This window comes from Pongo pygmaeus, chromosome 16 (genome assembly GCF_028885625.2).
Source record: "Pongo pygmaeus isolate AG05252 chromosome 16, NHGRI_mPonPyg2-v2.0_pri, whole genome shotgun sequence".
NCBI classification, from domain to species: Eukaryota; Metazoa; Chordata; class Mammalia; order Primates; family Hominidae; genus Pongo; species Pongo pygmaeus.
Genome location: NC_072389.2, coordinates 107,612,018 through 107,639,811, shown reverse-complemented (window position 1 = coordinate 107,639,811; position 27,794 = coordinate 107,612,018). Strand labels below are relative to the sequence as shown.

Below are 27,794 nucleotides of genomic sequence, written 5' to 3'. Positions count from 1 at the left end.
TTAGGAGATCTTCCTGCAATTTACTAGTTGTCTGCATACTTTCCTCATTGCCACCTTCATTTCTTGATTCCTGAATGTGTAGATTATAGGATTTAAAACAGGAGTGAGAACTGCATCAAAGATGGCCAGAAACTTATCCAGTTGTGTGGAGGGAGATGGCCATGTATAGACGAAAATCAAAGGACCAAAGAACAAAACTACCACACTGATGTGAGCTGAAAGTGTGGACAGAGCCTTGGATAAACCAGCTGAAGAGTGTTTCAGAACAGTGAGAATGATGACAACATAGGAAATGATCAGTGTGAAGAAGGAGCCCAGAGAGATGAATCCACTGTTGGCTGTAACCGTGAACTCCAGTCGGTACGTGTCTGTGCAGGCAAGTTTGATGAACCGAGGAAGGTCACAGTAAAAGCTGTCCAATACATTAGGGCCACAGAAGGGCAAGTTTACTACAAAAACCAATTGAACTACAGAGTGGATAAGGCCCATCATCCAGGCAGCCACTAAGAAGAACATGTACATTCTTGGGTTCATAATGGCCAGGTAGTGGAGGGGCTTACATATGGCCACATACCTGTCAAAGGCCATGGCTATGAGCAGCACCATCTCCACACCGCCAGTGACATGGATGAAGAAGATTTGAGCGATGCAGACTCCAAAGGAGATGACTTTGCGCTTTCTGAACAGGTCATACATCATCTTGGGAGAAGTGACAGAGGAAACACCCAGGTCGATGAAGGAGAGGTCGGATCTCCCAAGAATTGGTGAGTCCCAGGAACACAAACTCTGACACCACGGAGTGATTTGCCCCAACCATTGGCTTTGTTAGCAGTGATAGCTAGAGAATAACAGCCAAAAATGTAAATTATAATCATATTAATGAATGAGAAGGAAAGAAGTCAAAGTTATAAAAGTCTATTTCCACTTTAGCATTAAAACCAACCTAATGACCAACAGGTATATAAAAAATCTTATCACTAATCATTAAGGATATAGATTAAAATGACAATGAGACCTTATCTCAGACCTGTCAGAATAGCTATTACCAAAAAGACCACAGGTAACAAGTCTTGACAAGGCTGTGAAGTGAAGGAACCCTTGTACACTGTTGTTGGGAATGTAATTTGTTTAGCCATTATGAAACACACTATGGAGTTTCCAAAAAAAAAAAAAAGAACTACCATATAGTCTAGAAATCTTATTCTAGGTATATATTCAAAGGAATTGAAATACATACCTCAAGGAAATATCTGTACACCTGTGTTCATCACAGCATTATTCACAATAGCTGAGATGCAGTGTTCATTGACACATAAGTGGATGCAGAAAGTGTGTGTTTGTGTCTGTGTGTGTACCTATACAATCGAATACTCTTCAGCCTTACAAAAAAAAAAAAAGGAAATTCTGTCATTTGCAACAACATGGATGAACCTGGAGGACATTATGCTAATTGAAATAAGACAGACACAGAATTACAAATACTGTAAAATCTCACTTATATGTGGAATCTACACAAGTCAAACTCATAGAACTAGAGATTAGAATTAGCAGCTGACAAAGGTTGAAGCAGGTAGAGAATGAGATGTTATGCACCAGTACCATGTTTCCGTTAAACAAGACAAATAAATTCTGGAGGCTTCTTATGAAGCATGGCACCTGTAGTTGACAATAATGTACGTCACACTTAAAATTTCTAGGAGAATAGATCTTCAATGTTTTTCCACAAAGAAAGAAGTATAGGAGATGAATATGTTAATTAGCTTGATTTACTTCAAACATATACATGTATCAAAGTATCATATTGTTCACCATATATATAATTTTTATTTGTTAACTACACTTTAGAAAACTTGCAGAGAGTTGAGAGAAGAATCTAATATCCTGATAGGTTCTGAAATTGTGTTAACATGGTGTGACAACCAAGTGTGAAAGAGAAAACCTTCTCTGCTTTAATATCCCTCTGCTTCTCCCAGAGTAGTGGCTGTGATGTTCCTCGTGAAATACAAGACTGGTCAACATGGGTAACAGGAATTTGACTCCAAATTCTTTTAATTTTTGCTTCAAGACTAATATAGCCTGGCTCTAGTCACACAAAACTATTTACATTTTCTCAACTATTACATCCATTTCCAAGACCACAGCCATATTCTGGCAAAAACATTCTTCCCCACTTCCCATACCTGGAAAGTATTTCAAGGTTTAAGAAATGTTTACCATAGCTGTGAGGTCTTGCTTTATATTACCAGTACTCATTTTACTATCCCTTATATTGTAGTAAACTGGGTACAAGTCTAACTCACCAAGCTGACTTGTCTTAAAGGCAGGGATTAGTACTTATCCACATTTGGATTCTCTGAAGCAACAAAAAAGTGGTCTACAGAGAAGAGCAGGTCCACAAACTGTTACTGGTTTGTATTATGTTAGATACTGAAATTGACAGTGTTTAGAAATGTCGCTAATAATTTAACATTACAGCAAAATCCAAGTGTTTGATTTTGTATTCTACTAAAGTAGAAGTCCAAGAAGCACTGCGGGAAAAACTATGTAACTAAAATAATTTGAGAATATAATTTGAGAATCACTACCCTAGACTATTTAGCACATGATCTAAAAAGCTTAAACTACAAAGAGCATTTTGGTACAGTGGAAAACATTTTGTTCAAACCTCTATACAAAGATTTATCACGTTTTATTGTAATTTCAGTTTTATTTAGAGAAGCAACATAGCATGTTGGAAAGAATATGGGCTTCAGAAACAAAGATTTATATAATTTTTCAGCTACTTACAAGTTGGTATTGGGCAAGTTGTTTAAATTTCTGAGTCTCAGTTGGTCTACCAAATTGCAATTAATGATACTAACTTTACAAGGTAAATTGTGAGGATCAAATAAAGTTTTATAACCATGTGTCCAGTCAAATTAACTTTTATATACATAAATGCAACAAAGTTAGCCCCATCTTTCTGTTTCCAAGATTCAACAAACTCAATACCTTTTATATTTATACTTAGAATGTTTTCTCACAGTGATTCCTAAAAAAAATTTTATTTATAAGCATTCTCTAAATCCTTCTTCATCATTGTGCACTTGTACCCTAAAACTTAAAGTTTAATAATAATTAAAAAAAGAAAAAAAAGCAAAGACATAATTAATACAAACACTGTAATTCTAAATCATATAAGAGACCAGTAAAACTAAATCAAGCTCCTGGTGGTTTATGTATTATTTTATTTTTAAACTTTTCACATCGCATTTTTAAATGACATTACATTGGAAATTATTTACTAAGCTTTGGGTCTTTTGGTCTCCATGTCTTTCATTTCTAATAGAGTGTCTATGAGACGCTTCCATCTTGCAAACTTGACAAATTCTTAAGAAATTTGCTTCCCTTGTTATGGAAGAGGATCAGTTTATACCCATCTCTTTTGAAAAGAAAATTGAGAGAAAAATATAATAACCTATGTTTTTCTGTCTTCATGTGTCAATTTTTCTTGCCTATTTATCACAAGACAAAGGATGAGAATCATTCATATAATCACACGGTGATTAATTGCAACCTATGCTGAATTTAAAGTATTGCAAAATCAGACTTTTTCTAATATCTTTCACCTTTCCCTAGGCACAATGTAATCCTAGCTCAAAAGCCAATGCCAAATAACTTCTTCTAAAATGTCAATAAACTTTTTCACAATTATTCTCTCATTTTATTAAATTCCTTATCCTGGACCCTATCTACTTTGCTTTAGAATATGACTCTTGTGCATAGCAATTCCCGCAACAGAACCTTATCTAAAACTAAAGCCAATATCCTGTTGTTAAATTTATTTGCATCCTTCCACTTTACCTGTACAGAGAGAACAACATGTTCAGGTACTCTGGGAGTTTCCTGTGTTCTCTAACGTGAAGTGCCATACAATATCCTGCCATAGGAAATATAAGGCTAATTACATATACCTCAAGAGGACAGTGACCAAGTGATACTGCAAAAACATGATAGTTTAAAGGAGCTCATGGGTCATGGGCTTTGCCACTAGAGAACTATTTGTTTTGACCAGTGCAACTAAAAGATACAAAAGTTCGTAATAAGACACTAAAGAGGGAAACAAAAGTGGAATATTTTTGTTTAATATATTTGTGCTGTTTTGTTGGCAATAGTGATAACTACTCATTATAATTAATCCCTGAAAATAAGTAAATGTTAACTCAAAAAATGAACTCTAATCATTTTATCATCTCCAGAAAAGCCACTGTGCCAAATTTTTATTACAGTTTAAATGGTAGAAGAATGTATAAAACACTTCATTTTTACATAATCCTATACTGTGTAGTTATGGATATGTACCAAGATTTAGCTGTACAGAAATTCATTTCAGTGTTTAGAGCTGAGTAGTAAATGAAACAACTAAAACATCCAGAAGTTGATGATAAATTTTAAAAAGTATTCTACATCCATACAATCAAATTCTCTAAAGCCACTGTAAAGCAAGTTTGATATCTATATAGTTAAAGACAACCACAACACACCATTGAGTGAAACAGTGGATACCAATACAGCACACACTATGCTGCTGTGCATATAAATCTGAACAAGTAGACAATAAACTTTTTGAAATAAGTACTTTTGAGAGTGAGATTGTTGTGCAAGAAAACAAGGTATTTTTACTTTCAATTTTATACACTTGTGTCAGTCAGGAGCCTGCCAGAACAAGAGATGCCACACTCAAATTAGGAAACTGAAGAAGAGCTTAATAAAGGCACAAAACTGGGTGGAGAAGGGTCAAGAGTGACACTGGAGAGACAAATGGAAGCTGGGCTATTGTTGTCTGAATCCACTTATTTTTTATCCAGGGGACAAACAGGGCAGGACAAATAACATCAGGGCAGAAGAAAGTTGGCAAAATAGAAGAAATAAGTTGTTATATCTTTGCAGAGTAGTCTAAACCCAAAATGGTAGCTTCTGCCAGTGTATTTCATATGAATTAGTTAATGGGAATGGAGGGGAAGAAAAAGGTGATTAATATAAAACATAGCTATTGAAATCCTCTTTCCTGTAGCTCACCATGAGGACTATTTTGATAAAAGCCATTTCATTGCTTCATTAGATGAGCAGATTCTGGGTGGTGCAGCATGTGAAGAGGCCAGTAGATCTAATGGTCATGTGCTAACTCTCATACCTCCATATCTTTAATGTGGTATAATACAACATCTTGTGGAATTACATGTCTATGTGTTAATTACTCTGTAATCTTTAGAAAAATGATTGCTTAAGCCCCTAAAGCTTTGTGTTGTAATTATCCAACTGGTGCTTGCTATGAAACTCATTTTTTCTCTTTCTACCACCAATTTTTCTAATACCTGAGTATGCCAGGTAGTATGGCCAAAGAAGTAAGGCTATCTGCACAAAGTCTAGATCTTTTGCAGCAAAACCTTTTTCAGATCTGCGCCCTACTCAAAGCTGACAGACTTTCATGGCTTTCAGCATATGGGTTGTGGTAGTATTACTGGTCATAGCCTATGCTTCCTCCAAAAATGGAAGAAATCTACCAGGTATAGTTCTTTCTTATTAGTGACAGAAGGTGCAAGATGCAATAATTTTCCTTTGATTAAAAGAACAAACCTGGAGGCATCACATTACCAGACTTCAAATTATACTACAAGGTGATAGTTACCAAAACAGTATAGTGCTTGTATACGAGTAGGCATGTTGACCAATGGAACTGAATAAAGAACCCAGAAATAAAGTCAAATATGTACAGCCAACTGATCTTTGATAAAGCATACAAAAACATAAGTTAGGGAATGGACACCCTATTCAATAAATCAATAAATGGTTCTGAGAAAACTGGCAAGCCACATGTAGATGAATGAAACTGGATTTGTGTCTCTCACCTTATAAAAAATCAACTCAAGGTGAATCAAAGACTAAAATATAAGACCTAAAACTATAAAAATTCTAGAAGACAACATCAGAAAAACTTTTCTAGACATCAGCCTAGACAAAGAATTCATGACTCAGACTTCAAAATCTAATGCAACAAGAAAAAAATAAATCAGACCTAATTAAACTAAAAAGCTTCTACACAGAAAAAGAAATAATAATCAGAGTAAACAGACAACCTACAGAATGGGAGAAAATATTTGCAATCTATGCATCCAACAAAGGACTAGTATCCACAATCTACAAGAAACTCAAATCAGCAGAAATGAAAATAATCCCATCAAAAAGTGGGCAAAGCACATGAATAGATATTTCTCAAAAAAAGATATACAAATGGCCGACAAAGACATGAAAAATGCTCAACATTACTAATCATCAGGGAAATGAAAATCAAAACCACGAGACACCACCTTACTCCTGCAAGAATGGCCATTATTAAAAAGTCAAAAAACAATAGATGTTGGCATGGTTGTGGGGGAAAGGAAGACTTACACACTGCTGGTGAGAATGTAAATCAGTACAACCTCTATGGAAAACAGTAAGGAAATTCCTTAAAATGCTAAAAGTAGATCTAACATTTGATCCAGCAATCCCATTACTGGGTATCTACCCAAAGGAAAATAAGTCATTATATGAAAAAGATACTTGCACATGTATATTGACAGCAGCACAATTTGTAATTGCAAAGATGTGGAAAACCAACCTAAGCCCCCATCAACTCATGAGTGGATAGAAAACATATATACCATGGAATACTACTCTGCCATTAGAAGGAATGAAGTAATGTCTTTTGCGGCAACTTGGATGAAGCTAGAGGCCATTATTCTAAGTGAAGTAACACAGGAGTGGAAAACCAAATCTTTATGTTCTCACTTATAAGTGGTAGCTAAGCTATGAGTAAACAAAGTCAGACAGGGTGATATAATAGACTTTAGAAAATCAGAAGTGGGAGTGTGGGAGGGAGGCTAGGGGTAAAAAAGTACACATTAGGTACAATGCACACTACTCAGGCGATGGGTGCACAAAGATATCAGAATTCACCACTATATAATTCATCCACGTAACAAAAAAAACCCCACTTGTACCCCAAAACTTACTTGAAATAAAAAAAAATTTAAAGAAGGAAAAAACATTTTCCTTTGCCTTGAAAAGGACCTCCTAGCATGGACTGGGCCATCAAACTCAAAATTTTAATGATGTGACAGTTTCACAGTTCTCTATAGAGTTTATTCCTTCTCTTGAGAGCATGTGTGTACTACTAAAGCATCTAATACTTGCCACTTCTTCATCTGGTTTGACAGCATAGTGTGACTAATATAATCGACCATTAAGACAATCTATAAAGTATCCAAATGGTTCAAGTCTCTTCAGGCTATTTTATGGCAGAGTAAGACAGCAAATGTATATGTTGTCCATTCCAAGTGAATGCTGTTTCTAATTCTCCTTTGTGAAAGAGAAGGAAAAGAAAATTTACCAGATCAATGATCACATATTACATACCCAGGTCTATGTTAATCTGCTCTAGCAAATATACCACCTTTGGCATAGCGGCTGCAATTTAGACTACTGCTGGGATAAATTTACAATAGTCCATTGGCATTCTCCAGGAAGTGACTAGCTTTCATAGGTGACACACTGGTGAATTAAATGGAGATAGAATGGGAACTATTTCTGTATCTTTGGGATATTTTTACCCCTTCATAATGAAGTATAATTTTTGAAATACTATTTTAGGCTGGGCATGGTAGCTCACACCTGTAATCCCAGCACTTTGGGAGGCCAAGGCATGTGGATCACTTGAGGCCAGGAGTTCAAGACCAGCTTCATCAGCATGGTGAAAACCTGTCTCTAATAAGAATACAAAGATTAGTTGGGTGTGGTGGCATGTGCCTGTAATTCCAGCTACTCAGGAGGCTGAGCCAGGAGAATCACTTGAACCCAGGAGGCGGAGGCTGCAGGTTGTGTCCCTGCACTCCAGCCTAGGCAACAGAGTGAGACGCTGTCTCAAAAAAAGAAAAAAAAGAAAAATACTATTTTAGACTGAGGGATAGGACAGTTTTGGTGACTTCCCTACTATAACAGCTGTAACCCACAGGACAAGGAACAAGTGTGGAGTTGTACAAACTACCAAGTATATCTTCTCCAATTATACATTCAGGAAATGATGATCACTGGGAGGTTGTCATTTGGTGAACCCAACATGCCCCCGATCTGAACTAGGACTCTACATACTACCAAATGCCTCCACTCAAAAGAGCAGTGATGACCCTTCAGGAATCGGAGTAAATGTCAACTCTGCCTCCAACAGTCCTTTAAATACTGTGATATTCTTTTTGTTCCTGGTGTTTAATTGTACAAATAAATGGTCATAGGTAAGTTTGAGCAAAGTACTGGTAGATCATTACTATGTGTATGTGTACTTAGAGTTGTTGCACAGTCCTTCCTTCTACTATTTATTAAATCAGCCATGGTGATGCTATGTCCTCCCACCCCCTCCCAGAAAGGTAGTTAGGAATTATTTAATATCTTCTGGAGACTTTAGACATTTTCCTCTATATCAGAGAAATTCTGGCATTTCAACTTCCCTGATTGTAGTGACAGCCCACAACAAAATGGCTGAATGGGTATACATATACAATAAATTTTTGTAAATTAATTGACCCCATAAATGCTGGGTTTGGTGGTAATGGCGTCACCCAGTAGAGGGCCCACAAATAGGGACTGCTTTTAAGTAAAGGAGCTATTCCGATACGTTTTATTGCCAGAGATGCATTATAATGCACAGGTTTTGAGAACCAACTCTGAATTCAAACTAGCAGACTTTGAGTCCACACTTACTACTTCATAACCTTGAGGATATTTAGCAACTCTGTGCCTCAGACACCTCCTCTCTAAAATGGGGATAGTGAGATAATGAATCTGCATCATAAGATTCAAATAAAGCACCTAGAACAGTACCTAGACAATTAGAAGCACTATATGAGTAACATCAATTATTATCTCCCCTAGGACACAAACAATGAGAGATGATCAGAGCTTCGTTACCTCATGATGGAACCTCGATTAATAGGTTTGTTTCTATATGAGTAACATCAGTTATTATCTCCCCTAGGACACAAACAATGAGAGATGCTCAGAGCTTCATTACCTCATGATGGAACCTCAATTAATAGGTTTGTTTCTATATGAGTAACATCAGTTATTATCTCCCCTAGGACACAAACAATGAGAGATGATCAGAGCTTCGTTACCTCATGATGGAACCTCGATTAATAGGTTTGTTTCTATATTTTAGTAACTATGTTAGATTAAAAGCCACACAATTTTGGGAAACAATTTTCACACGTTTTATAAATCTTTCAATTTTTTGCTAAAATATTTGAAATTTATCCTTCTGAGAAAGAGGCATAAATATCTTCACGTAACTTATGTAATTCACCAATCACATTTTTGTTTCCCAAGAGAAACATCATCCACTGTAAGTAATGGAATGAACTTCAAACCTATAAAATAGAATTGAATCAAGGGTCTCTGTGAATACTACCATAGACAAAAGAACACTGTTTAATAATAAAGCTCAAGAATTGTTTTCATAATTAAAGGAACGATTTAAAATTCAGCTTTGGTAGGACTTGAACAAGGCAATATGTAGTGGTGGTAGAAGTAGGGAAGGATTCAGAAATGATAAAGATGGAAGAGTAGAATATGAACATCAAATCAAAAACAAAATTGATCTGAATGTGAAAGGGCACTGACCTAGCAATCAGAGTCATGGTTTCTGTGCCTGGCTCTCTTTGATGGTTTCCAGCTATGTGCCTTTGGGCAAACTAGTCACTGCTCAATTCTTGGATTTTAGTACGTGTAATTTGAGGAGATTGGAACAGATGGCGTTGGTAATCCACTCTAACTTTAAATTTGAATATTCTAAATATAGGACTAACAATTTTGTAGATGGCCAGACAAAGAAGCCTGATAAGGAGGCAAAAATATGTAGAGACTGTAGCAATATAAAGCAAACACTTTAGGAACAAAAAGAATTAAAATCAAGAGAGTTAGATACTAAACAGGCCAGGCATGGTGGCTCATGCCTGTAATCCCAGCACTTTGGGAGGCTGAGGCAGGTGGATCACTTGAGGTCAGGAGTTAAAGACCAGGCTGGCCAACAAGGTGAAACTCCGTCTCTATTAAAAATACAAAAATTAGCCGGGGGTTGTGATGGACACCTGCAATCCCAGCTCTCAGGAGGCTGAGGCAGGAGAATTACTTGAACCCTTGAACCAGAGGGGCAGAGATTGCAGTGAGCTGAAATCATGCCATTGCACTCTAGCCGGGGTGACAGAGCGAGACTCCATCTCAAATAAATAAATAAATGAGAGTTAGGTAGTAAACAGATTAATTGAATGTGTAGTTTGTCTATCGATAGAATAATCTGTCCAATAGAGAAAAAAAAGACGTAGTATTGTTATTTGTTCAATTACATGGCACTCACCTAGAACAAGGTCTTTCAAAGTGGCAGGTTACAAAAGACATTAAGATTTAATATTTAGCACTTTGATGCACACTATGCCAAAGGATAACATCACTTCTAATTTAATGGTGAAATTGTTACCAAAATTTAATAAATTTTCAGGCATATAATATGGCCTGAGTCTTCAGTATTTCTCTGAAATTGCAGTTTGTTTTATGCAACCAGCATGAGGAATAATCCATAGTTACACATCTTCACAGCCAAGCCATTTACAACATCTTTGTAAAATGCGCAAGACGACTGCACAGTCTCCTCATTGCCAGTTTAATGTCTTTGTTCCTGAATGTGTAGATAACTGGATTCAGAAAAGGAGTAACAAATGCATCAAAAATAGCAAGATATTTATCCAGGTGTGATGTGGGAGAAGGCCATTTGTAGAAAAACATCAGTGGCCCAAAGAACAAGATGACCACAGTGACATGAGCTGACAGGGTAGAGAGGGCCTTGGCTAGACCACCAGAAGAATGTTTCCAAACAGTGAACAGAACGAAGATGTAGGAAATTACCAGCAAGATGAAGGAGCCCACAGAAATGAGTCCACTATTGGCAGTGACCACGAACTCCAGTTCTTGGGTGTTGGTACAGGCAAGTCTGAGGAGCCGAGGGAGGTCGCAGTAAAAACCGTCAAAGATATTAGGACCACAAAAAGGTAAATCTACCACAAAACTAATTGGACCAATGAGTGGATAAGGCCAATGATCGAGGAAGTGGCTAAAAAGTATAGACACATTCTTGGGCTCATGATGGTCAGGTAGTGCAGAGGTTTACATAAGGCCACGTATCTGTCAAAGGCCATGGCTATGAGCAGCACCATCTCAGGCCCCCAACAGCATGGCTAAAGAAGATCTGAGTAATACATCCCCAAAAGGAGATGGCCTTGTGCTTCTTGAAAATATCACAAATCATCTTAGGGGCTGTAATTGAGCAAAATGCCATATCAGTGATTGAGAGGTTAGCCAGGAGGAAATACATGGGGGAGTGCAGATGAGCATCCATGGTTACAGTGAATACAATGGCAAGGTTTCCCATCATGCTTGCAAAGTAGAACAACAAAGAGAAAACAAAAAGTAGAGGCTGAATCTCCCATGAGTCAGTGAGTCCCACAAATACAAATTCTGATACTACAGAGTGATTCATTCCATTCATTGCCTCAGACTCCAAGATCAGTTTTCATGTTACTTACCTAAAGGAAGAAAGAAAATTAGAAAGAATTACCTAGGCAAGTATTCGTGTTCAAGAAAGCAAGCCTTCAGCCATGAAAATAAGTATCATATTAACATCTCACACAGCCAAATAACCCTCATCACATGCATGCTGGACTTCTACTTAGAGGGGTCAGCTGGCTGCTATTTGGCATTATGGTTTTCAAAACTACTACTACTAAATTAATTCCATCCTTAGACCTAGCTCTCCTCTGCTTTTGTGTTACATGAATATTTCCTATTTGATCTTTCCCAGGATGTTCTATTTGGGTGAGATATAAGGTCATCTTTAAATACTTTTCACTACTATTTCTTATCAATGGATATGATTTCAGCCAGTCACATGAGCCACCTAACAATTACTCATGCACAGCATACAGCTTCAAAGTCTCTGTTCTATTATTTATATTGCTCGATTAGACTTTAGAAGTTTCCCTTTCTTTTTTAAATTTCAAAATTTCTTTCATTCTATTCTCCGATTCACAAAATCTAATTCTCAAAATCCCAGCCAAATTCTCGCTTATGTGTGAAATCTTCCCAATGTGCCCCAGACACTGTATTCTCATCACACCATTAGCATTTATTTTACTCTGCTTCTCACAGTTATATAAATGTCCATTTCTCCAATTAAAATGTAGACTCTTGGGTATAGAAGCCATGACTGATTCACAACGGTAGCTCCCACCACCATCACAATCACCAATTGTTACCAACACAATCAGTCACATAATAAGTGTATCACACTTGTTGAATGAAGGCATAAATTAATGGGACTGAAGAACGACACTGGAGTCAAGAGAGTACATCATAATTAAGTAAGGTTTATATTGATAGTATATTAACAGCATGCCAATCAGGAATTATCACAGTATCCCTATTTCAATCCTGTACTTATTTAACCACTCAAAGAAACATTTACGTAAGATGTCATAAAAATAAATATGGGGTCTTATTATTCATTTTAAATAGTCAATAAAAGGCTTCTAATATGGTTCAAAATGGAAGAAACCACTTCATTTTATAAATGATTTTTAATCTCAATTTTTATAAAAAATACGTAATGAGCAGAAACAAACTCCTCTAATGTAGATAATACACCCCCAGAGGATACCATAAGATAAAAACCATGTCACATAAAGGCAGTCTCTTTTTTATCAAAATACATTTGGAGTGAATAAAAGTGGCAGAAATAAAATATTGAGTGAAAAGAGCCAGATAGTGTCTGTATCTGCACTCTAGAAGAAGATGATGATTGAGTAACAAAGATTAAGTCCAGAAAATAAACTAAAGAATGGTGGCCAGGTCCCAGCATGGGGAGGTGTGACAATATTATGATTCTTTAAGGATGAAGAACAACTGCCAGAAATAAACCATTAGAGTTTCATTGTTCAATGGCGTGTTCCTGATTTAGTCCAACATTTATGTTTTATAAATAATTCATAAGGAAAGAAATATAGGAAGCGATCTGCTCAGCCTCACAAAGGTAATTGGTGGGAAAATTTATACTGGGACCAAGAACTTTTTACTCCCATTCAAAGTACTTTACAGTAAATACTTGTTACATTAGTTTACTATTGCTGTTGTAACAAGCTACTACAAATCTAGTGGCTTACCACACACACACACACACACACACACACACACACGTTATATTCTTACTGTTCTAAAGTAAGGAAGCCTTAAATGAGTTTTCAGAGCTAAAATCAAGGTGTCAACAGAGCTGCATTCCTCCTGAAGCTTCTAGAAAAGAATCCGTTTCCTTGCCTTTTCCAGCTTCTAGAGGATGCCTCCATCCCTTGCTTGGCTCATGACTTTCTGCCTCTTAAAAGTGCATCACTCCAACCTCAACTTCTGTCATCACATCTCCTCTCTGACTCTTCCTCTTATAAGGACCCTTGTAATTACACTGGGAACTTCCAGATAATCCAAGTAAATCAAGATTCTTATTCATATCTGTACCTTTTTGCCAGATCCAGGAATTAGGACATGAACATTTTTGAAGGCCATTACTCTATACAGCACAGCTTTCTTACTGTGAACAAGTGTTTTAGGGGGAAAAGGAAAATCTTAAAGTAATGAATCTGACAGAGGGATTTCAAGTAGCCTGTCAGGAAGGTGGAAGAGATATTGAGGGAATGGGGAGAGATGGTGCATCCTGACTTTTGCTTTGTAACTACACATTAGTGACTTCTGACTCCAGTTACATGTAGGACCAAGCATGGCCACTAATGACTATCAATAAGGAAACAATGATCATTAGTCAACCAACATGTTCTTAAAAAAGTAGTTATTCTAGGTATATAATTAACTCCTGAGTGGTTCTCTGAGTGATTTTTGTTCATTAATTCAAAAAATATCTTGAGTGCCCAGGATTCCAGACACAATTCCAGAGGTTGGGCATATAGCATTGACAAGAATTCTTGCTTTCGTGGAATCCATATTCACCAGAGCAAATGCAATTTTGGTGTCACATGCAGATTTTCGTTCTACAGAAAGGGTAAGAACATTTGAAGAAAGTCTATAATTTATCAACTACCTGGGGAATCTTAAACACTCTGTTTATTTCTAATTCAATTTCCACTTTCAGGAGATCTGTTTTCTGACTTCTTCCTTTATCTGAATTCTTACCACTATAACTTCTATTACACTATTTTCCAGTGGGTTTTATCCAATAAATATGATTGGTTTTATCTCCCCACATATATATATATATAACTCGTGGGGTCATGTTTCACATACCATGATTCTTTGTATTGACTGTAAAGCAACTCAGAAACAATGCTGGGGAGATTTCTTGGCTTATTCACTCATTCATTCGACAAGTATTTATGCTGTATCTATCAAGTGCCTAACAATGCACTAAACCTTAGAGATGATATAAAGGTGAAAATATATACATTATGTTTAATAAAAAATTGAACGTAGATAAAATGAGAATCTAAGGTTATGAGAACAATTTTAAGTAAGAGTTGTGCAAACCATCCTGTGATTTACATCTAAATCCTCGTGACCTGAACTATAAACTAACAAAAACTTGTCTAGAAATGGGCAAAAAAGACAAAAATAAATCCTTCTGATCACTAAGAGAAAAAATAGCCTTCTAGCAAAGATGCTATTAAGGCTTCCATGAAGTAGGAATAATAAAAATATGCCGTGAAGTAGAAATATATGTGGTGCTTCCTCCAAACTGAAATTTGAATAGCAAAAACTGACAACTCAGAATAGCAAAAGAAATAGTGGTAAACTTCACTTTTAATGAATTTACAAGGAAAAGAACAAAACTAAAAGAGGGTTATTAAGTCATTCAAAAAATATGAGATTCTGTGTAAAGTTTACTCAAAGACAGAGCCTACAAAGAGGGCAAGGTGGGTTTTTTTAAGTTAAATACATTTTTTTAAATCAGAAAGGAAATAGATGAGAAAAAAAGAAAAGGGGAAATTGAATTATTGAATTCAACAGGAGACTAAGATGGTTCATTAAGTGGAAAATTGTGATAAAGGAGAAGAAATAACAAAGCAGGAGTTTGTCTAGATGTGCAACATTAAAAGCTCCAGTGCCCCAAAATATTTCCTTTTAGCATTAGAGTTGCTTTCTTTTAGGTTAACATACTGCAGCATTAGAGTTGTTTTCCTTTAGGTTAACATACTGAAGTCCCTAGTTTTGCTTACATTGCTACAGGAAGGATACTCCATTGAGCATTGCAGACAAACAAAAAAAATAACAGCTGGCTTTCCTTAGTGGAGATCGTATGCATGCAAGACATGAGACTCTTAATAATGAAGAAATAAGTGATCCATTTTTAAGCTGAGTCATCACCCAAGAAGGATCATCAAGGATTGGTTGCTTCAGGAGACAGAGTAAGAGCTTAAGGGCTGGGTAGGAGAATAAGAGTCGCAGGAAAGCCACAACTGAGTAAAAGAATAAATTGAGCTAAACACAAAATTTACCTACTTCACAATCCCTCATAAAGCAAAGATGAGAAAATAATACAAAAAGCAAATAGCAGCAGATCTAAAAATTTATTCAGCTTTTGTCCTCTTGTCTTCACATTTCTTGAGTATTAAGTGTGCATCTTTGGGTCGCTGAATGGCTTCCAGGATGACACATTGGGTTATAAGTGTTTGATTATTTTGATGCATGCCAAACCCTGCATGGAAAGAATGTGTTCTCTCCTAAGGCCATCGCCATTAGGAGATATCCTGCTTTGAGTTACCTAGTTCCGGCCTGGCTATTGCTCTGAATAATTACAATGACATGAATTATAGTTATCATTTATTTACATTAAACAATTGTGATGGTGTGACAAATACAGATAGTCTAGCATTTGATGGAATCATTTAAATTTAAATTCACCTAACTGGAATTGCATGGGATTGAAATTGTGCAACTTCTTAGAATAGATTTATGATCACTACATTTAAAAATTTTTTTAAAAAGATGTTCATTATTCTCAATTAATAAACTCAATGAGCTAGAAAAGATCTGAGACTATGTTCTGAACCAGTTCCTTTATTTACCCATCCAGGAAATGTCAGTTTTTCCCTCAGTTTTCAGGGTTCAAAAATATGTTGTTAGCTATTATGAACAGGTGTCATGCCCTTTTTTTTTTTTTTTTGAGACAGATTCTCACTCTGTCACCCAGGCTGGATTGCAGTGGCACAATCTCGGTTCACTTCAACCTCCGCCTCCTAGGTTTAAGCGATTCTCTAGCCTCAACCTCCCAAGTAGCTGGGTTTACATTCATGCACCACCACATCTGGTTAATCTTTGTATTTTTAATAGAGATGAGGTTTCACCATGTTGGCCAGGCTGATCTCGAACTCCTGCATTCAACTGATCTGTCCACCTCAGCCTCCCAAAGTGCTGGGATTACAGGTGATGAGCCACCGTGCCCGGCTGTGTCCTGCTTCTCATTAACATAAAAGTCCAAATGTTCTCTTACAAAAAGGAAATCTCCATCCTTTCAACTAAGCTGATATCCACTTAATTCATCCCCTGTGGATATAAAGAAGTTGTCAGGTACTCTGTCAGATAAGTGCTTAATATCCTTGATGTTGGTAAAAGCAAATAAAGATCACTCATCTGTACCCTCTAGTTTTATTCACCTCAATTTGCTTTAGCCTTCCTCAAAGGATCCATCTTCTACATCTTGTCACTTTTGTCTAATCACTCCATTTCACTACCTAAACTTCTCATTGTATAGACCTAAAAATTTATCATCAATGTTTTGAAAACATGAACAAGTATTACACATTTAGTTTCCTACTTTTTTTTCTCCATTCTTCAATCAACTAATTTTAACAGACGCTACATTTTTTTAGTTCAGGGTGAGTTAGAACCCTAGATGTTTTTCTTCCAAATAAGTTTTCAATTACTCCTTCTCCATCTTGATTCCATGAAACTGGAATTTTATCTTTTAATACTTCACTTATGACTAGTATCTGATGAACTTTCTCCTTTTTATATCTTGGGTCTTCTCTAGAAATAGAAGTAAACAACAAGCTTGTTAGGAAGACAACAAGCATATTTGTCTTCATTTTCAGGGATAATAGAGTTCCCCAAAAGTCTCTGGGTACCACAAACAACTTTACATGCATCCTAGTCCTGCCCTGAACCAAGCCACAGTGCAGACTCCAGACTCTGTAGTGTACTCCTTTGCACCTTTGAATCTCCAAGTCATTTCTAAGTTTTAGTTAAAAACTAAGGTTAATTCTTGTTCTCCATATCCATGGTAATTCATATTTACTCCTTTGCTGCGATCACCATTTCCCCACCACAACCACCTGTTTCTTTCTACCCCAGGCTAACAAACTGTTACCTGAGTCTTTCTGGCAGCTGAAGTTTATCTAATTTATCTTGCTCCCGTTGTGAACTTCATGCCATCCTTACCTTGTAGCTATTTAAACACTATCATCTCAAGCACACACAGATATTTAAAATATTTATAAAAATGGAAAAATAGCTAATTAACTGCACTGGAGGATAGCGACCTAATAAAGCTATAATGACCTGGGACTGCAACTCTAAAGTCAATGAGCCAAGAAATTGTCTCCTAGAAATATATTCAAAGCAACAAAGAAGAAATGTTGATAATGACTCACAGGAGAAAGGAATGACTCTAGAATCTCTAAGAAAATCAATCTCCACCACTTTATATTTTTCTGGATTATTTTTCTTTTTAACTTTTATTTTTAAGGTCAGGGGTACATGTGCGGGTTTGTTACATAGGTAAACGTGTGTCATGTGGGTTTATTGTGCAGATTAATCACTCCGGTATTAGGCTTAGTACCCATTAGTTATTTTTGCTGATCCTCTCCGTCCTCCCAACCTCCAATAGGCCCTAGTTTGTGTTGCTCCCCTCTATGTGTCCATGTGTTCTCATCATTTGGCTCCCACTTATAAGTAGGAGAACATGTGGTTTTTGGTTTTCTATTCCTGAGTTAGTATGCTAAAGATAATGGCCTCCAGCTCCAACCATGTCCCTGCAAAGGACACAATCTTTGACAATTTAAATCATATCATGATAAATGAAAGTGTCTGTAGATAATCTAATAATATCCACTTTCCAAGAGATTCATAAAAATCATATGGAATCCTTGTAAATTTTATCTATAATGAATAAAGTAGGCAAGTAAAAGAGTAAACTATAAAAAATTTTAATATCTTATAATGTGACTTTTATAAGTGATAAATTTAACATATTGTACCAAGCACTTTGAAGATATAGGCTTTATCTAATTCACATTCATTTTTTCCAAAGCAACTTGCAGTTTTCTGTAATCAAAGACGACTATATTAATTGAATTTAATAAAAGAACCCAGTTGTTGAAGTAATTCCATTATCTTTTACTGTGTCTGTCATTAGGAAGCAGGAATAATATGAATAAGGATTGATTTCAAAATATTAAGAGGAAGCAACGGGACTTGTGTGGTTTTTTAACCTTAAGTGTAATCATGTTTCTCTGTCCATAGTGCTTAATGATAATTGGTTTACAGCAAGCATTGATCAATTGATCAACAAGCAATGATCATTGGGTTACAACAAGCACTCTTGTTTTACTTGTTTATCCCCTTTAATTTCCATTCTCAATCCCTTTCTCTCAAAGACAGCCATTCTGGTGTTTTTAAGTGTGTCTTGCTTTTGTGTTATCGTGAAACATGTAGTATTGTTTGTATGCATATACATATAAAATGGTATTCTATATCTCATTCTAATTCTTTTTTTCCACTTATCTCATGTTGCTATATGTACATCTAGTATATCACTTCTAAATACTGCAGAGCACTCCATGGTGGGTATGCACCACGTTCTGCCTTTCTGAGTACTCAGATCACCCCCAAGTTTTTCAGGGTCACTGATTGGATTAAGCAAGTATTGGACCTTGCTTCTAACTTCAACCCTCACATACCAACAATGTTAATATTTAGCTAGAAGACACCAGTGTAGTAATACCAGTTGTTAAAAATTTAAAACACTTGCACACTGGTTAGAATATAGCCACTGTCACAAGCCTCTTAAGGTTCCAACCACTTCCAAGTTGCTTCCTCAGAACTCCTTATGAATCAGCTACTAAAAGTTAACGCCTGGAACAGCAGGAGTCTCCAGGATCTTGCTCCATCTCTGGGACCAGCATCTGTTCTGATCAATGCAGTTGTTTAATATTTTCAAGATCATATCTTCCCTATACTAAAACCAACACTGCCATGGACACCTTCTACATTGTCTCCCTAGAGATCAGCAATGACAATGATCATGTCTTTTAAAGCATTATGAGGCATTGATCTTTTGAACTAGTGAGAATTATTTTATTAATCACTGTTTTGTGGCATGGGAAAAACTACAAATAAAGCAAATGACTGATCTAAATATTAGTGAATAGTACCAACCCTAGAAATTATATCAAAGTGGGGGCACAAAGATCCTGTTCTTCTCCATAGTCCTGACCCTAGACTTAGGGTTTTAAAGGGCAGTCATTAATTCATCCATGTTGCTGTGCTAGCAATTACACATCAAAAATTCATGACAAAATATTCAAATGCCCACTCATACAGAATTAGGCCAGAGGGTGAAATATAGAGGCACTAGGAACTGGCTAAGGTGGTTATACTGCCAAAGATTCTCCAGTGAGAACTCCTAGGGAAAACTAAGCATAAATAGACAAAGATTTGAAATACAAACATCAGTTCTGAAGTCGTAAGACTAGGAAACTCAAAGAGAGAGATGCCAAGAGTTCCATCTGTATAGAAGCAAAACATAACTGAATCAAAGAAGGAGCAAGAGAAGAGGACATAGAACAATCACGTACACAGCTTGCCTTTACAATCCAACCACGGTGGGATGGAGTTTAAATGAACCCCAAGAAAAATCTATATGCCAAGAAAATCTCTACCCCAGTCATACCCCCAAGAAAAATCTATTATATACTCAAATTACAACAAACCATCATCAATCCCATAGATAACTTGGGGAGCTTAATTAGGAAGAAAGAATGCAGATGCCATATGTAACATCTAAGAAGTCACTTCTCTTGTATCATGATCAAATAATAAACAAATTGAGCAAATTTAACATCACTAGTGATGCTGTGTGGATATTATGTACTCCCCATTATCATGGGATTAGAAGATCTTTTCATCTTTTGGGTATTCTTTTCAAAAATCCAGAATCCATGTAAAACTATAATTAAAAGTGTCAGACAAACTCAAATTGAGGGACATTCTACAAAATATCTGACTAATATTCCTCGAAGATGTGACACCATGAAAAGCAAGGTAAGACTGAGAAATTGTCACAGACCTCAGAGGAGATTAAAGAGACATAATAGCTAAATGTAATGTGATATCCAGATTGGATTCTGAAACATAAAAAGACATTAATGGAAAAAATTGGTGAAATTTGAATAAAGTCTAGAGATTAGTTTACAGTAATGTATTATACCAGTGATGATTTCTCAGTTTTGGAAAATGTACCATGGAAATATAAGGTGATAACATTAGGGGAAACTGAAACTTGGTAAGGGGCATATGGGCACCCTCTGGACTATCTCTGTAACTTTTCTGTACATCTAAAATTATTCCAAAATAAAAGCTTTATTTTAAAACAATCCAAAGAATCAGAAAAAGAAATGTAAAATAGGACTGAATGGATTAAGTGAAAATCATGCTTGAACATTTGTTGAAACTCTGTTATTTGACAGTCACTCAAGATACAAGGTGAATTATATCTTATGTAAGTAAAAAATTAACAGTCCAGTGGGAACACCAGATTTATCAACTATGAAAATATGTTCTAAAACGATAGAAGACAGCAGAAGACCAGGAGTCTGTCAGTCTGGGTTCTAGGGTTTAGATTTGGATCTTCCATACACTACTTTTATCATCTTGAACTAACTACTTTCTTTTCTAGTAGTCGAGAGTTTCCAAAATGAGGAAGGACTGAAATTATTTATAATTTACTTTAAAATTCAAAAACTCTATGATCCTACTAAGTAATCGCATGTGCTTTCAGCACCAGTGTATCTGTCTACACTCTGTATGATGCAGGAGCTGGGGATCTGCCAACTTTCTCTTTTTTCTTTTCAGCTTCTCCTTGCTTGGACTCACCATTAGGGATACTAGAGGGAAGTTGCAAGGCTGGAGATAGAAGAAGGGACTTGCTTCTTCCTGTTTGCCTCCTCTCTGCTTGCTGTGCCTGTCAGCATCACCCAACCACACTCATCACCTCAGCAACCTTGGTTGTTTTCCAAAGCAGCAGCTGAATCCAGTTAGTTTTTCCGATGCTAGAGGAGCTCTGCTCCTCACACCCTCCTCAGGAACACCTGCACTGGCCAGTGGTGCCTCTTCCTCCAGGGTGTGTTCTGACCCACAGGGCCTCCTCTAAGCTCAAAGACACTAGCACCAGCCAGGCAGCATCCGCCTCTGCTCAGATATTTGAGTTTCACCTCCTCAGGTTCTTCCTCCGAGCTTTAAGAGTTTGGGGTGTTTTATTTATTTAAGTCTTAGTAGTTCTAACCTCTTTCTTTTATTTCCCCCTTTCTAGGGGTGAAAGCTGCTTCCTACAAATGCTACATTTTTATCTTAAAGTTCATTTTTTTCAAATAACTAATTAACAACTGTCAAAATTATGAAGTTACCATTTTAAAGATCTAATTGGCTTTTATTAGTGATTCTAGAATTGGGCAATACCTTGTTCTATCAAATAGAATGAATGTTCTCAATGAGCTGAGCCAGAAAAGCTTGGCTTTGTAGGCAGAAAAAGGCTGAAGACAGCAGAATCAGAGACAAAAAATGGATTGGCCTTTTCAAAGATACTTAAAACAGAAGGGACTTTTGTATTATAGTGACTCAGCCTGATTGTAATGTGGGGTTTTTTTGGGGGTGATGGGGGTGGTTGAAAATGGCTAATTTTGAAGTTCAGTCTGATTACGCGGCACCTAGCACAAGTGACTGTTCTGGTTTGCCTGCTGTATTAGCTCATTCTACACTGCTATAAAGAAATACCCATGACTTGGTAATTTATAACGAACGAGATTTAATTGACTCACAGTTCTGCATGGCTGGAGAGGCCTCAAGAAACTTATAAACACGGTGGAAGTCAAAGGGGAGCAGACCTCTTCTTCGCAAGGTGGTGGGAAGGAGTGAGTGCAAGCAGGGGAAATGCCAGTAGCTTATAAAACCATCAGATCTCGTGAGACTCACTCACTATCATGAGAACAACAGGGGGGAAGCCACGTTATTCCCATAATCCAATCACCTCCCCTCGGGTTCTTCCCTTGACACATGGGTATTATAATGCAAGATGAGATTTGGGTGGGGACACAGAGCCAAACTATATCACCTGGTCGGCTGGGGCCTAATACAGGAGGCTAGTTCAAAACAGTAGCTCCCACAAAATTTATTTAACACAATTTTATACTTAGTTAATTCTTTATACCAAAATTCCTCTTTAAAAAAAAAAGTGTAGTTTCTCTTTATGGACTTTGAAAAAGGATAAGCAAATAAATAGCTAACAGATAATGAGCTGAAAAAATAAAAAAACAACTTAGCTACATAGTAAGACAAATCAGTAAGTCTAGTAAAAATTAACCTTCATCTTTAAAGCAAGATAATCTACCTTAAATGGAAAAAATAGAAAATGGTCAATAAACCACATACTGACATTCAAAATGGATTGTTTAACATTTAGAGTAATTCTATTTGACACTATATATAGGTAAGAATGTTGGTGAGATAAAGTAGCCACACTGTTTAATCTTTAAATCTCTTACATAAGCAAGAGATTGATATCACAATTCAATTTGGGAAGAAAAAAAAAAGACAACACAACACATACTAGTAGAAAGTGATATTCTGGTTAAATGTAACATAGCTTACTTAGCACATATCTGTCTGAAATTCTAGTATAATTTGCCTTTTTGTATATTCTCAATATATTTAAAAGATTTTACTGTAATTCACAAACTGAGAGCATCGTCTTCTCATTGCCACCTTCATCTCTTTATTCCTAAAAGTATAGATGACTGGATTCAAAACAGGAGTGATAACTGCATCAAAGATGGCAAGGAATTTATCCAGATGTGATGTGGGAAATGGAGAAATATAGAAAAAGATTAATGGCCCAAAGAACAAAACCACCACAGTGACATGAGCTGACAGCATAGAGAAAGCCTTGAATATACCACCTGAAGTTTTTTTCTGAACAGTCACCAAAATAAAGATGTAAGAGATCATGAGAATTAAAAAAGAAGCCAGAGAAATAAATCCACTATTGGTAGTAACCATGGATCCCAGTGTGTAGGTCTCTATGCAAGCCAGTTTGATAAATCAAGGAAGATCATAAAAGAAACTATCTAATTCATTAGGGCCACAGAACGGCAGGTCTACAACAAAAGCCAACTGAATCACTGAGTGAACAATACCTACAATCCAGGAAATGACTAAAAACAAAATGCACCTTTGTGGGTTCATGATGGTCAGGTAGTGGAGAGGCTTACATATGGCCACATATCGGTCAAAAGCCATGGCTATGAGCAGCACCATCTCAGTGCCCCCAACAGCATGGATAAAGAAGATCTGAACTACACAGCCCCAAAAAGAGATGGTTTTGTGCTTCCTGAAAAGGTCATAAATCATCTTGGGAGCTGTGGAGGAACAAAATACCAAATCGATGATGGAAAGGTTGGCCAGCAGGAAGTACATGGGGGACTGTAAACGAGGGTCAGAGGTCACAGTTAGCACAGTGAGGAGATTTCCCATCAGGCTTGACACATAGAACACTGAGAAAAAGAGGAAGAGAAGGAGCTGGATCTTCCATGAGTCAGAGAGTCCCAGGAACACAAACTCAGAGACGACAGAGTGATTGGCTTCATCCATTGCCTCTGTTGGCTGTGACAACTCTCATGCTAACTGAAAGAGGAGACTAAGGAGAAACTTTGATTTAGGACAAAAAGCATTGATGTTGGCAAAATCATGAGCAATTTATATGTTGTCAGAAAACTAGACAAGGGCTAATATATGCCTTTAGAGACAATTTCAGTCACAAAGCAACTCATATTCCTCTATTGTAAATGTTGTCACCAGAAAATACGTTGCACAGAATAAGAACTAATTTACTTACTTGAATGGATACCTTTGTTTTATACACACACACACACACACACACACACACACACACTTCAGCTCATGTCTGCACTCCACATTCTTCACTCAGCCTACATGCCTTTGTCATCATTACATCTCTCTAATTCTTCCTATTTTCTTCAGTACCCACTCTGTCTAATTCCTTTCTCCATGAAGTCCTCTTTGATACCCTTACCTTTATATACAGTAAATGGAAATAAATCTTGTTTATACTGTGGTAACCAAACCAAAAACCTTTATACTGATAGTGTTCTAAGAGTGATCTAACAAGGAACACTATTGAATTTCTGGTCATTGTAAATCATGTTTCTTCAATATGTCTTCAAATTATCCTTTTTAGACTTTAGGGTGATAATAGTATAAATGGCATTTACATTCATAAAGGGCAACTCAGCTTGGAATAACTCAAGTTCCTTTCACACTGATTATCATCAGCAACCTTCCCACTGAAGCAATTTATTTAAGTGAATGATTAAATTCTAAATCGCTCCCTAGAAGCTGAAAGTTGCTCTATCAATGCCTCCAATTTCCACTCACTCCTAAAACTGTTTTAATTTTTACACAAGACTTTTATCTTTAAAATAACACTTTTTTATTTTTATATACAAGATTAGCAAAGATTTATATAAGATTATTCCTAGTGTTGCTAAAAATTTGGAAAACAGGTTTGTCCACTCATTTTTGGTACTACTGCCTTCTAGCCAATCTTTCATGTCCTATCTCTATTTAAAACTTAAGGTCTTTATGTGCCACACTTTGTATTAGTCCCCACTGAACACTTTTTAAGCAGGGCAGAATAGTTGTTTAAATCTGATCTTTTCCATAAAGACAGAATTAAGCTCTCCACTTAGCTCACTCCTACAAAAGGAAAATAGTTATCAATGGTGATAAGCAACTCAATCCTAGTGTGCCTTTGTAGTGTTCTGAAGCTCCTGATTGTGTTTAACACAGAGCACCGACCTCTCCCACACTCCTACTATTAAGCCTAGAACGTAACAAAAGAAAGACACTTCAGAGATCATCTACTGATCAACTCACTCTCTCCTCTGCTCAGGTTGCTCACCCCTGTGGTGCCCAACATACATGGGAAATGAATTAAAGTCACGTGAGCTTATCACCAATCCAAATAAGGGTGATAATTCTAAGGTTTTTTAAATGTAGATCATCGTTTGAAGTCACTCCGATAGAGATGGGTAGAAAGGGCTCAGGACACCACTCAAACTATGAAAAAGATGAACAGGAATGGACACTGGATTTGCGTGCTCCCAAATTACCGTTCTTACTGCCACCAACAATACAGCAAGCCTTATAGAAGTCTGTTGTTATGACTGGAATGAAACTTTGCTACCGATTGTAAAATTCTTTCATTTTAGGGTTAAGAAAAGCAAGGTACAAAGAGGGTAAATGACTCTCCTAAAGCTACAGAACAAGTTGATGGCAAATCCAGAATATGACTGACTTTTGGTTTCCTCAGTGCAGGTTATTTCCACTACATCGTGCTTCTTCTTTTGCGATGATTTTTATGTACTGTCCGTGGATACCAAAGCCAGTTTGTTTAGCATTGTCTAAAATTCCTCACATTTTACTTGCACTGGACTCAAATTTTCCACTCCGACTTTATTCTTTGCCTGGAGACCCACACACATCTGTGCAAATGTCACTGGAATAACCTTTCCAATACTGAACATGAAATCATGACTGTATCCATTCTGCTGCCTTCTATATTTCGATTGTTAGTTAATCTGCTGCAATTTTCCTGTTGAATAACAGATAATTCATTACTCCTGGTTGATTAAATTCTCCCTCTCACTGTTCTGTGTGTTTCCACTTAAAGCTCTGATCTCCATCAAAGACAGTTTCTATCCATTTAACCTACATGGACCGATGTTGAAATAGAGGATCACAAAATGCAGAGCTCACTGATGTTATGATCATCACTTGGCATAAAAAGTCATGTGTAATACCTCCATGGGGGAAAGGGAGCTAATTAGTAGCACAGAAAAGTTACTTAAATGTTGCTGTAGAGACCTGGGACGCCATCCTGAGTACATTTGGCCAAGGGAATTAATCCTGCACCATCCACAGAACTATGGCCACAGCAATTAAAGGGGAAAGCTGGCAATGGGTCACTTGAAGGGAAGGAAGAAGAGAAATTGGGATCTTTTGTGTGCAAAAATTACAGATTTTTTTTTTTTTTTTTTTTTTTTTTTTGAGATAGAGTGTCACACTTTCGCCCAGGCTGGAGTTCAGTGGCGCGATCTTGGTTCACTGCAAGCTCCGCCTCCCGGGTTCAAGCCATTCTCCTGCCTCAACCTCCCGAATAGCTGGGACTACAGATGCCCGCCACAATGCCTGGCTAATTTTTTGTGTTTTTAGTAGAGACGGAGTTTCACAGTGTTAGCCAGGATGGTCTGATCTCCTGATCTCATGATCCGCCTCTCTTCCGCCTCCCAAAGTGCTGGGATTACAGGCGTGAGCCACTGCGCCCTCCTGTTTTATCTTTTTACCTGCTTGTTTTCCTTATTTATGAGAGAAGAAAATCTATAAGAACGAAAATATATACTTTCTAAAAAGTAAAATGAAGTTTACCATTGCGGAAGGAAGGAAGGGAGAAAGGGAGGAAGGAAGGAAGGAAGGAAGGAAGGAAGGAAGGAAGGAAGGAAGGAAGGAAGGAGGGGATGGATCTAAAATGTGATCCATGCCCCACTAGAAATGATAACTAAATTAGAGGTAATAATATGTACAGTTTTGTAGTCAACATTTGGTTAGTTCTTAATTGTGTGTGTGATATGGGGAGATGAATAAGGTGTTATAAAAGCAGCACATGAGGATGGACTAAAAATGCTAGTGCAGCTGGAATAAAGAAAATCAGTAATGGATTTAACCTTTCATAGATTAAGTTTTTTATTTATAAAAAAATCAACAAAACAGAAAACCTCTGGTTATGTTTTATTTCTTTACATCAAAAATATGCAGAGAGTCAGTGAAAGGGCCACTGATAAATTCTAATTATACAGAGTATACTATATCACTTATCTGTTGCTGCACAACAAAGTAGCTTAAATCAATAACATTTTACTCGCTCATGTGTCTGCAATTCAGGCTAAGCTCAGCTGGGCAGTTCTTCTGCTGGTCTCCCCTGGGCTTTCTCATGAGATGTTAGTTATCTGGCAGCTTGACTGGGGTTGGAGGGTCTATGATGGCCTTACTCACCTGTCTGAAGCCTAATGCTGGCTATAGACTGGGCCTGTCTCTCACAGGGTCTTTTATCATTCATTAGTCTTGCCCAAGCTTCCGTACATGGTGGTGGAGGATGCTATGAGTGGGCAAAGAGAGAGGTTACAAAGCAACTTATGCCTAAGTTCTGGAACTCATGCAACATACATTTTGTCATATTTCCTTCATCAAAGCAAGCATAACGCCAGGCCAGATTGAAGGTGGGGAAATAGACTCCACCTCTTCGCAGGAGGAGCTACAAAATATTGTAG

The 27,794-nt window shown here is 37.0% G+C and overlaps 3 protein-coding genes across 3 annotated transcripts; all 3 read right to left on the bottom strand.

Annotated features, from left to right (window-relative positions):
• LOC129013781 (olfactory receptor 4F21-like) lies at positions 1-27,609 on the bottom strand. The gene is given in 3 exon segments (XM_054450454.1): positions 1-748; positions 750-838; positions 27,520-27,609. Coding segments are annotated over 2 exon segments (816 nt in total). The 5' UTR covers positions 818-838; positions 27,520-27,609.
• Positions 10,675-11,611, bottom strand: LOC129013779 (olfactory receptor 4F15-like). Its single transcript, XM_054450452.1, is given in 3 exon segments — positions 10,675-11,132; positions 11,135-11,284; positions 11,287-11,611. Coding segments are annotated over 3 exon segments (933 nt in total).
• Positions 23,101-24,039, bottom strand: LOC129013780 (olfactory receptor 4F6-like). Its single transcript, XM_054450453.1, is given in 1 exon segment — positions 23,101-24,039. A coding segment is annotated over 1 exon segment (939 nt).
• Positions 27,610-27,794: the final 185 nt, after the last annotated feature.